Raw genomic sequence first — 12,454 nt, forward strand, 5'->3', positions numbered from 1 at the left:
AAATGTAAATTAATATTTAAATAAAATATGAAACATAACACTAAAACGGTCAAGCAATATATCTATTTCATGATAAGATTGTTACCTTATACTTTACACATACAAATAAACATTTCATAAAACGGAGCACTTCTAGTATAATCTACCAGCAAATGCTATCTTGTGTGCTTACTATAAAACGAATCAAATATTTTCTTTTATTTGTTACATTTTTCGATATCAGGAGACACAACCAAATGAATCAGTGTCTTGTGCTGTAGCTGAAACAATACTCTATCTTATAGTACAATATTTATAACATGTAACGTTTCATTGCGCAGTAGTTAATGGAATGTGCTAAAATATGTACTGACGTCGGGTAGTGATCCACCCTAAAATAAAAACATAAAAAAAAAATGGGGTCATATTTTATGCGAGATCATACTATATTCAGGTCAAAACATTTCGTATACAATCGCTGTAGTGAGTACTTCATTTATGACTTAATTTCTTTATTAATATTTTGAACATATATATTGTTTGAAATGACGTAAGGTACTTTATCGTACGACATGCCAAAAATACATATAAAAGCATTTTTATCAGTAAATATTCGAATACATTTGTAGAAATAAACTAATTTCTAATTGTGAAGAGGATAGTACTTTGTAATATGAAATACAACTAATTAATATTTATATGAAAGCAATACAATTAAACCAGTTACTTGCTGCCTATTTCATAAACTGGATTTCTCATACAAACAATAATTTAAATTCGAGGGGGCAGCACAGAACCATATTATGCTATACCAAAGAGTAATCCAACAACTTACTGTACTCCTGAGTGGTTATGTCACATTTCGGCGGACTCTTAGGATAATCCTCAGGTACAGTCACTGATATCGGAGGAACACAGGGTAAGTGGCGGTCATCAAGGTAGCAGATCAAACGGACTGAATGGGAACCATGATGCTGAGTTGGATCGAGGCTAACCTGTAAATGATATATATAGCATTTACCTTAAGTAAGAAAGAGTTTGTAAATATTGTCTAGTTTATATTTTCACCAATGATATCAATTCTCATGTGAACAGTTTTGAATTTCTTTTCGGTTATAAAGTCCTACAAATTAAGTTCTCAAAATTTTATACTATTACAGAACAAATTACCTACCTTTTACTCACGTTTATAAACTTCGTTGAATAACTTACCTGCAATATTTTCATTTTATTTACTTTCAAAATTTGATTAGCTTAAGACTTAAAATAAATAAGTAAATAAATAAAATAAAAAATAAAAGTATACATGTAAACAGAAATAAAATTATAGTAAAACCTATCTACAAATAGTACATTTCAAATAATACAGACAATATATATATATATACATATATATATATATATATATATATATATATATATATATATATATAGGGTGTAAAGAAAGGTTGTTTACAACACTTGGGAGATGATTCTACAGATGAAAAAAAATAAAAATGTCTATGTAACACAATGTCCATCTCGGCCTCCTAACCGAGTTACGGACATCCAAAAGGGTGGGAAAATGAACTTTGGAGGCTAATTCTGGCAAAACGACAAGAGATAGAAGGGCGGTGTTAGGCGGCTCACACAGACTCTCAACATGGACTATCCAAAGATACTAAGATTAGATATGTACAAGGCGAGCGCAAGGGATTCCCCAAAGGAGTTGTTGCGATTACAGTCATGGGTGCCCGCAGGGTTTTTCCGAGGAGACGAAAGCACGATGTTTCAGAAGACGGGTACAGGGAGGCAAAACTACCATTAAAAAGGTAATTGTGCACAATGAGTTCTCACATGCAGGGATAATTTAACAAAATCAGGGGCAATTGGAGGTTCCCATGTCACATTTCCAAGGGCCCCCTCCACCCACTCCCTCTAGGAGTTGATCAAGTTCATTCATTTGCACACACACACTTTAGGGATCAAAAATATTATTAGACTCATATATTTAATTTCATGCCCAGATGCGTATTTCTCAAGATATTCCACTGTCCCGACATTTCTGTTGCGTTGCTCGATAAAACAGAGATTTTGCGATTACAGTGCCATCTATCGAGCAAACAAATATGTTGCAGGTAAAGATTACGTATTTTTGTGTGTAGCATGTGAATCTGCACTACCAACTGGGGGGGTCCCATTTAAACTTTTCAAGTTGTCCCCCTCTGGCCCCTTAGAGGGCGCCAAGGAGCATTGATTTGCACACAGTTAATTAGAAATCGAACAAATATTTGACACGTATTTTGTTTCTTCATGCTCAGACGTGTATTTCTCGAGATATTTTCCTGTCCCGATCTTTCTGCTGCGTTACTCAATAAAACAGATTTTTCGCGATTACAATGCCATGTCAAAAATACACAAAAATGTTTCCAGTAAAAGTTACGTATTTTTTTGTGTGTAGCATTTGAATCTGCTAATATATATGAGAGAGAGAGAGAGATCTTTTTTGTTATTAGTTATTTTTTTATTTTTTTGTTTATAATGTATTTTACTTCTAAATTATGACGTACTATTTAACGGTGCTTAGTATGCTTTTCCAGTTGCTTACGATATGTATGTAAAACTAAAATTGTTAAAAATAGCGTGTGAAAAGGGTGTAAGTAGGCAGTAGTGATAATTTACTTAATTTTCGATCAAAAAGAAAAAAATCGCCACCTATTGAGGGAAAAAACTAACCTTGAATCGCTGATCGAGACGTGCAATCTCGCCTTGGAGAACATCAGCAATGTCATTGGATGGCTCTTCTAGCTTCTTTTTCTTTGGTAGCGGCGGAAGCATTCTAGAGTTAAGTAAAGAAAAACCATATAATAGTAATAACAAGCAAAACTAGACGTAAACCACTAAGCTTATTGGCTGTTTATAAAGAATCAACACATAAAAACTGCATTCATCATTCATAAGTGAAGAGTATTTATACGATGTTTCAAATTCAGGCGAAATTTACCAGCATCGGATATTTTATGGAACAGAAACACGGAGGAAAGGAAACTACAAGTTGAAACCTTATTGGTCTCATGTGGAAAAACTACATAAGATGTTAATTTCGAAGAGTGTGTCCATAACATTATTGTTATCCTATAATCATGCTTAAAATCACAGTTGATTGTATGAAAACCATAGCATGCCGATACCATAGCACTCCTATTTATGCGAAATAGGTCATACCATGCTTATAGTATTCGAGATTAAATTACTTTGAAAGTGCATTGGCTCATGGGCTTCAGTTGTGTTAATACTGTTGCAGAGGTCTCCAACAAAATTTAATAGTGAAGATACTCGTAATACTGTAGCCTCCTTAGTTCGTAACATTGAATGATAATGTAACATTAAGTTTTCGCTTGAAATATGCAATGTATGTCGACTTGAAATATGCAATTACCTAACGGTAGTGTCATTTGAAAAAGTATAATTTTATATTGAGTAGGCAATACTCTTCATATACAGTACATAGTACATCTACAGGGTGTCCGAGAAGTCCTTCCCTGATTACAGAAATTGATAACTCAGGCTAGAAATAAGATAGAAATATGAAACTGGTGTTGAATTGTTTACAAACTATAAAAGTTTTTGTCTGTGTTAGGTTTGTTCTATTTTACCAAGTCTCAATTTTGTTTGTTTTAGGTTTGTAGGACGTAAGTAAGAAGCCCAAGAAGCCATGCCAACCAACCAGAAGAAGGCACAGTGTGTCCTGTGGTACCATGAGACACGATCACCAACCAAGGTGTAGAGACAGTACCAGACAACATTTGGGAGGACTCCACCTGATGTCAAGAGCATTAAAGCCTGGTATGAGAAGTTCAAGAACACAGGGTCGGTTGCTGACCTTCCGAGGCTATCCGTCCGTGCCTATTTCGATAGGACATTTCCTGGGCGATGGATTGGTCGTGATGGACCAACAGCTTGGCCTCCACGCTCTCCTGACATAACCCCATTAGACTTCTTTTTATAGGGTTATGTCAAGGACACGTGTACCAGATCTTGAAACCCTGCAGCAACGAATAACCACAGTCGTTGCATCGATCCCTCCAGTGATGTTGGCTAATGTGTGGATGGAAATTGAATATCGCCTAGATGTGCTACGTGCTACCAAGGGTGCTCATGTGGAAGTGTACTGATGTGACCAAAACTTTTATAGTTTGTAAACAATTCAACACCAGTTTCATATTTCTATCTTATTTCTAGCCTGAGTTATCAATTTCTGTAATCAGGGAAGGACTTCTCGGACACCCTGTATATGGTTCTGTTTGACATTTGATGTATGAATAAGTACTGTTTCAAAAACTTACTCAGGCAAAATATTTCGTAATAATAATTTACTGAAATTAAAAACTAATAATATTTTCGGTTATAATTTTTAGTTTATAATTTTAAAAATATGTAAATAATTTGAAATTTTATTACTCTATTACATTAAAGTTCATTGATCAAGTCAGAAAACAATGACACCAATATAGGGTTTAAAGAAGTCCCTTAAAGGGTTATCAAACTAACGAGAAAAAAAAAGGCTTCCCGCATTGGTTTATCTTTATGAAGTTGCTCCTTAGTAAATTATTATTTTCATTTTGCTCCTTTTGCCCGTTCTTCTAGTTTGTATTTCGAGCCACTTTACCTGAGACATCAAGCTCATGTATTGGTGAAAATTTAAAATCAGCAATCTGTTTAACACCAGATAATTATTCAGGTACAGTTACATACTTATATGAGTTTTCAAATCTAAGCATCTAAAAGAGTGGCTATTACTAAATAATACATACTTAATTTCAGGTCCAAAAAGAGCTTCTAAAGTAGGTCCAAATGTTCTTTGAAGTGTATGGTTGATAACTGGGCTTTGCAAATTGCTACTAACAGCTTCAACCAATGGGCTAAAGATATGGTGGTCTTTTAGACCCTGAGGGGCCGGAGGAGCCACACTTCCTTCACCCTGAAAGTAAAGAAAAATCAATAAATTAAGCTCGTTTACATAAGATTTTGTTGTTGTTGTTTTAATGGTGTAAACAATCATCATAACTATTCTATTAATCAGATCTGAAAGCAAGTCTCCAAGCTATCTTGCAGTCATTGACAGTCACATAACTTTTAAAAATCCCAGGATATGGAGGTATTGCAACTAAGTTTCATCCTTTCCATTAACGTCTTAATAATAGTAAAATTTTGGAAGAGCAACAGCCAGGCAAAAAAACTGAATTGTAAACAAGAGTGTTTAATCTAGGAAAGAAATATAAGCTGTCGGCAGATATGACCATCATTCAATACAGTAAATTTCTGAAATCATGCTGAACGATTTATTTTCTTATTATTATTAGGACAGTTTCATAACATTTGCTTTCTTTCTTTACAATAGTGCAGGGTTTAAACAACCATCTTAAACTTATTTTAAAGTAATCCCCTTTCAATACCTGTAATGTCAGTAAAATAGGGCATAGTAGTATCACATACACTGATGCAAATGCGTTTAAGAACACCACATGTGCGTGGCAATATTAGAACAAAATCTCCATGCTGATCATGGTCTCTGTAGAGAGAATTGTGCTAATATTTTGAAGGTCGTCGGAGTTTAGATATGTATGTGAATCCATTGCATACATGGATCGTAACTACCTAGCATAATGTGGAAAAGTAATATTTAACTTCTGAAAAGTAACAAGACATTTAGCTACCTTGTAGGCAGGATGGTTCTGTCTCGAAATGATAGGTCTTAAAGGAACATTCGCCTTGTGGTTTTTTGAGAAACCATTTGTTATGGGCAAATACAAATCTGCAATTTTAAGTAAACTATCTGCTGGGTTATCCAATATCTGTGACGAAGCTATAGTTCGGATTTTAATTCTGACTATTTTTTTGTACAGAATTAGTTGTTAGATATGAGTAGTTATCGACAAGGACCTTGTGGGAATTAAAATCCGTGCACAGAACTCCAGGGAAGAGCAGAAATCTAGTAAGTTAATATATATATATATATATTCAGAAATTAGAATTTCAAGGAAGTAAAATTATTCTAAAACCTAACAATACATTGCATTAGTCCTCATAAAAAAAGCTTTAGTGTGAAGTTTGTTTTAAAGTAAAAAGATCTTCAAAGGGAGAGCGTTCACACGCAAGGATTTTTATCTTAAGTTTCTTGACATCTCAGTTTTTACTTTGAGGACATGAAAGAGTGAAAAATGACATTCTGAAAAATTAAAAGAGTTCCTTTCCATATGAGCTATTCAAATCTGCTCAAGGAAGTAACAGAAATAACAAAGATTACCGAAACAGTTTACTATATTTAATAGTACATTCAACTTAAGATATACTAAATGAAACGAGTAAATTACTAACTTATTTTTTTATTTTTTTTTTATTTTTTATTTATTTTTTTTTTTACTTATTATTACAAATATTGGTCTGTATACTTAAGTATGTATTTCAAATGCGAAGTGTACCGAAATGCACATCAAATTCCCAATTCTAGAATTCAATGAAACTTTCAACAAATCTTGAAAATTGACCTATATACATACTAAGGGTAGTAAAATATCACCAGGGAAATTATCCGTACACTACAATTAAACGTAAATTGACGTTGCTCAAAAGAATCTCTAAACCTCACGATATTTAATAATGAAATTTTTCCAGCTGCTTTCGGTGAACTCTCTTTTTTGGATTTAACTGCAGTAGAGCCATCAGGTTATTCGAAGACTCATTAATATTCTGTTACAAACCCTTTAGTTGAAAAAGTAAAAAACTTGGTATAGTTTTTTTCCCCCACTCAGCGAAGGAAATTAAAAATAAATTTCTAATTTAACTTCCCGAAGTTATGCTCTTTAGACTAAAAGAAAATGTGACAATGATGAACGAAATGGTGGAATGAAGAAAGAGGGAGGGAACAGGAGAAACCCGAGAAAATCCACGCTCTCGGTGTCTGTCCATCACAAAACCCATTTGATACGAGCTGGGATCGAACCAGGGATCTACTTAGCGAAGGAATCAGTCTCTACGTTGGTTCCTGCATTTTCTTTATATCCATACAGGAAGTTGCATGCCAATACAAGTCCTCCATGGAAAAGAAAATGAACTCTGAAGACAAGCAATTTAAACAACTGGAACAGTCATAACAATAATACGAGGACACTAAATTATATTTACACTATTTACTCACCCGCTTGAGATCCAACTTCTCGAGCACCACTTCACATTTCAATAATGTTTCTAATGGCATTCTTTTACTAGGATTAGAAAGAATTTCCAGTAACTTCTTCATTTTCATTAGCTTCTCGACATCTACAAGAGAAAAATTTATTGGATGATTTGAAAAACTGCATCAATCTTGAGACATATATTACAATCCATAACATAATTGACAGGTATTACATTTACTATTATCTGAAATCTCTGATTTTTTCCTTAAGGGCTACGGTAATTCGTAGAATATCTGATTCAAGACCTCATTAATCGCAATGCTGAACAGAAAAAAATAATAATTCAAGGTATTTAAAGTTCAATCATTTTATGTAAACAACGTGTTTAACGAAACGTTAGAAAACAGGTTGGTTGCCTTAAGAATTCGAGTTCACTCGACCTTCTGTCTGATGGTCTTACAAGCTACAGAAAGTAAATTCACCTAAAAGGCTAGTTTGTTCGCTCACCTGTTCACGACAATCCCTTCCTCCACCTACGGTTGTGCTCGATGTGGTGGACACGAGTCTGGACTATTGCCCTGCAACGGAATTTCCACTGAAGCACTGCTCATCGAAGGTGTGTGAGGGGAATTGTAGACCACACCGCTTGACAAGTTTTCCAGAGCCCCGCTATTGTGGTGGGATGCCTTCGCGCGAGGCCTTGTTTCAGAAGGATAAAGGCGCAGAAATCGATCGGCGATGCATCTGGTGACTTCACAGATATGGACGAGAAGGGTATAACAGACACACCAGTCTCCGTGGTCATACGCCAATAATACGCGACAGAACTGCGAGCAGTGTGACTGGATGCTTTGTCCATCTGGATCCACACTTTCCGGGTGTCCCTGCCATATAACTGTGGAATGTGCGCTGCGTATAAAGGTTCCATGATGTTCGTTTGAAAGAGGTTGCATTCACCTTGGCCTTCGAATTTCCACGAAGTATTGGCAACTTCCCACGGGTGCAGAAACCTGCCACCCCACCATGCAGCCTTTCGAAAACTTCTCGCGATATTCACGGACGAACTCGCCGCGGCCCCTCGCATCATGTGGTGAATAAAAAATGGCCCTGGGCTCATTGGTGTCATCAAGGTAGATCCAGGATTCATGAAGAGTGACAACCCATTACCATTTGTCACCTGAGAGGTACTGTTCATACAACTTTCTTGCGTTCATGAATCTCTCGTGAATGTGTCTTGGTGATAACTTATGCTCCATCGCCTTATGACGTTTTTCAGTCCCAAATTGTCCTTAATGATACCACACACTGTGCTCTGTGATATCCTGCATGAGGTGGCAAGGTTGTTTTGGGTGGGTGGGTTCTCCTTCACAACCGATGCCCTGATGTTTCTTACAACGCTGGTGTCCTGGCTGGACATGCCAGTTTCCTTTTCACTCTCACGACTTGATCTTGATATTTAGGGCCGGTGCATTTACAGCGCTGGCTTACCCTTGATACTGTACGCCTGCTGATATTGTTGCCCCTTGCCGCACATATTTTCACAATCACTGACGCATTGAATTATGCATTGGAAAGTGCACATATGTACCCTTTCCAATAAGGTGTCACTTTAACAGACATAATAGCTGTTCGCCACAACAACATCCACACAACGTTGTACGTGACTCACTACTGGATCCACGGGCTACTGACGCTGTGCTCGTCATCAGCTCTGTAGCATTGGCCACCTTAGGTGAATTGACCTTCTGTATGATGATAAAAATAATGAACCAAAACTGCATCAAACGCCTTCTAACAGCTATAACATGTCTTTGATTGATAATATAATACAGTGGTTCCCAACAGGTATGTCATGCAGTTCCATAAGTGTATCACGGAATTTTAGAATTTAAAACTCAAGAAGTATTTAATGATTAGTTAAAATCAATTTTGAAACGATGCCTCCAGCGGCAGCGATTATACTCAGTACTACGGCAATCGAGAATTTTAGTTGAATTTTATCGCTCATTCCCATACTAAGAATTTCTTTTATATTCCTCACTGCTTTCCCTCATATTCAATAGATAGTTAATTATATAATATATTATTAATATTTCTTCATTGTTATTGTAGTTTTCTCTTTTCTCAAATCACCAGCTTCCGATTCTCAGTCCGTTGACAGAAATCTAATAATCTGTATTCCGTGAAGTGACCCAAATTTTTCTACATTCTCTGTAATTTCTGAACAGAAATTGTTAAGTTTAAACTTCTTAAAATTATAAACAATGAATGCCTATTGAAAATTGAGATGTAAAGTAACTGTTGTTTTCGTTGCTTTCAACTATCTATCCCCTAAACTTTAGTAGCTTAAAGAGGTTTCCTGGTAGAACGTTTCTCTTTGATTCAAGTGGTTTTGGGCTTGATTCCCGCTAGAGACTAATGCTTTTTAACTCGCAAGGTATAAATCATAGTATGCTAAACTAAATGAATAAGTAACTAAACTATTACAGCAACAATGAAATTATAACCGCTACCAGGTTATAGAAGGAATTTTTGTGGACACACTGCATATTTCGTAAAGACAGTTATTATTATTTTCGATTTGTACTTTATTCTGCGACGCATATAAGTTCTTTCTTCGGTGGGAATTGCTTCTTTCCCACACAATTGGACAAAAAAAGTCTTTCATCGCTTTTTCATATATATATTTAAAATAATGCTTTTGGTGAGAACATTTCAGTTAGTGACAAACCATTTCAGTGTTTCTCCCTGACTTATTATATGCACAGTATATATTCTGCTGTTTTTGGAACTAAATTAAGTACTTTCTTTAATCGCTTATGAAACATTGCAATAGATTAGAGAAATACTGGCTGACCAGATGTTCAAGTGACCAAAGTGGCACCAACTGCGATGCTTTTGCAGTTCGTTATCTGTACTTTCTCACGCCAGAGTTATCGCAGTGTCTCGTGCATTGTAGGCAGTAAACTAAAATTAACATAAATTGTTTTCTATACTCTGTTTGTATGTGCATACAGGTGAGTTAACTGAGTGATTTTTGGAATGAACTGCCAACACTTCAGTCGAGCATAGCAGCCCGTACCTTGAGCTTTGGTGCTCAGGGAGTTTGACTCCGGCATTGTATGCAGCCACCACGCACGTTGCGTTGGGAATCAAGTATGATTTTGTGTTAAGGGGCATAAGCTATTAGCCGGCGAAGGATGTTTTCTTACGGCTAGCCCCCAACTAGTGAAGTCCCAGGTCCGCAGACCTTGTGCGTACATGTCAGTTATATACCGTCCTCCAACATCAGCATTCTACTTTTTTTTTTTTAATTTGCTGAAAACTCATCTTTACGCTTCAGGATTGTTTGGCGCAGCAACTGGATTCCTCGTGGAATTGTCCCGACAACTTTTCCCCAGTGCTAATCCCCCAAGTGCGTCAATGGTGTGAGAGAAGCATTTGCAGTGAAATCTGAATTATAATCTCATATATATATAAAGGGCTACATTGCATCAAAAAGGCAAAGTGTGATTTCAGTGATGAAAATCATTACACATATTCTGTGTTGTGTTGTGTTCCTTCCTCTTCGTTATTTTTTTTTTTTTTAATATATTAGTATTCTAATAAATAAGCATAGTGTTATTTAATCTAGGGTGTTTTCGTTGTTTGTGTGCGTTGTGGTCTGGATGACCGTCTGATCGTCCGTGAGGTTTTCGAAACGAGACACCCGAACCTCTCGGCGCCTAATGCTCATCTCATCATTGAGACCGACGAGCGATTTGGAAACAATTTGTAACCCTTCTTGGAGAGGTCCTTCATCGTCCTGTTCAGGTAAGTTCCAGTCTCAGGAGAATACTTATTGGTAGGACCACGAACAACGAACAGCGACCAGATTACACGAGTTGGTTACAAATAAATGTTCACCCAAATAGAGACCTCGAATTGAAATGGTTACAAAATAATCGTATTTTATCACTATGAAGTGGTTTCATATTACGCACACAATTATAGCTTCTGTTGTTGACATTTTCTACGCAATATTCTGATTTCGAAATTATGAGTAAGTTGTAATTTATATTTTGAATGAAATTACCCTAGATATCAAGAAAACGTGAAAAAATTAAGGAATAAAACTTTGATTTTATTATGTAAAATTTACTAATGGAACATTTAATATTAACTTAACACCTCTTGCGAGAACCATGAGTGAGTAGTTGCTTACCATCGTTGCCCATTTTAGCAATCATTCTTCGGAGAGGTTCAATGTATTTTCTAAGTTGTCTCACTTTATCCAGATAGGCTTGTTCTTCTTGGGTGTTACAGGGACTGGGAGTTGGTCCTCCTTGGCTTGGCGTGTTCAAAGAACTACTTGGAGAAGGAGCCATGCCTAAAAAGAAAAATAAGTGAATGTCTTAAAATACTTCATATTTAGTAGTCGAAGTATCCACCAGAAATATTACAGGTATCATATCCATTCACAGGCGAATATAACAGATTATTAAAATATTTTATTTGAAGACTGAAGCCTTATAATTTCTTTGTTAAACGTTTTAGTTCCCTCCAGTGTATAATTATGTAACCTGTCAATTGACTAATATTTTTTGACATATTACCCTGTCATTTTTATAATATTTTCATTGTTTTGAAATTGTTCTCAATAGTAGAACAGAAAGACAAATATCCAGAAATTAAACCAAGCACATTACTTAGTTTTTCATAAATACTGTCTCAAATTTTGACACCGTTTATTCAACGATAAGACGTGTAGCGGTGGGAATATGCAACGATGGAATGTGGCGATTACGATAATCGTGTTGCAGTCGTAGCTCTGCGCAAGGTGGGCATGGATTTTCGCCTTCCTGAAACTCCTGCAAATCAGTCAACAACCGGCAGCGTAATGGCAAACCGCACTCAGTGAGGACACTACAGGCAGTTAAAGCCTTAGCTGCAAGAATACGTCGAAATTCCTTCAGGATTCAATCAGTGATGTTCCGAGATATATCCATTTCGAGACCAACGAAATTAAATCTTTCAGTTTAATGTCCCACGATTATGTCATTTCGGCTAAGAGAGACGGATGATTAATGTAAATGAATGAGATGGAAGAATTGGTGGAATGAGAATACTGGTGAAAACGAGGGTACCCCCCAGGAAACCCACAGAGACAATGCTGTCCATCACAAACTTAATTGGCCGGGGATCGACCAAGAGACCCTATGCACCAGAGGTAAGTGCTCTATCCCTGAGCCACCGTGCTCTTCAAGACCAATTATGTCACAAGTGCTCAATCACGACCTGAGACTCAGAGCCTACAAACAACGTACAGATCACCTCCT

The 12,454-nt window shown here is 36.3% G+C and overlaps 1 protein-coding gene across 3 annotated transcripts in view; it reads right to left on the reverse strand.

The window, feature by feature from the left end:
• MED15 (mediator complex subunit 15) overlaps window positions 1-12,454 on the reverse strand; it is a 215,706-nt gene that overhangs the window by 3,130 nt on the left and 200,122 nt on the right. For all 3 annotated transcript variants that reach the window (XM_081771469.1, XM_081771470.1, XM_081771471.1), the window contains 5 exons: window positions 11,341-11,505; window positions 7,157-7,278; window positions 4,773-4,939; window positions 2,695-2,797; window positions 815-974 (listed from right to left, as the gene is read on the reverse strand). In XM_081771469.1, coding sequence (XP_081627595.1) covers window positions 815-974; window positions 2,695-2,797; window positions 4,773-4,939; window positions 7,157-7,278; window positions 11,341-11,505 — 717 coding nt within the window. The remainder of the gene's footprint in view (window positions 1-814; window positions 975-2,694; window positions 2,798-4,772; window positions 4,940-7,156; window positions 7,279-11,340; window positions 11,506-12,454) is intronic.

Source organism: Thermobia domestica, chromosome 9 (genome assembly GCF_964235325.1).
Source record: "Thermobia domestica chromosome 9, izTheDome1.hap1.1, whole genome shotgun sequence".
In the NCBI taxonomy this organism is placed as follows: domain Eukaryota; kingdom Metazoa; phylum Arthropoda; class Insecta; order Zygentoma; family Lepismatidae; genus Thermobia; species Thermobia domestica.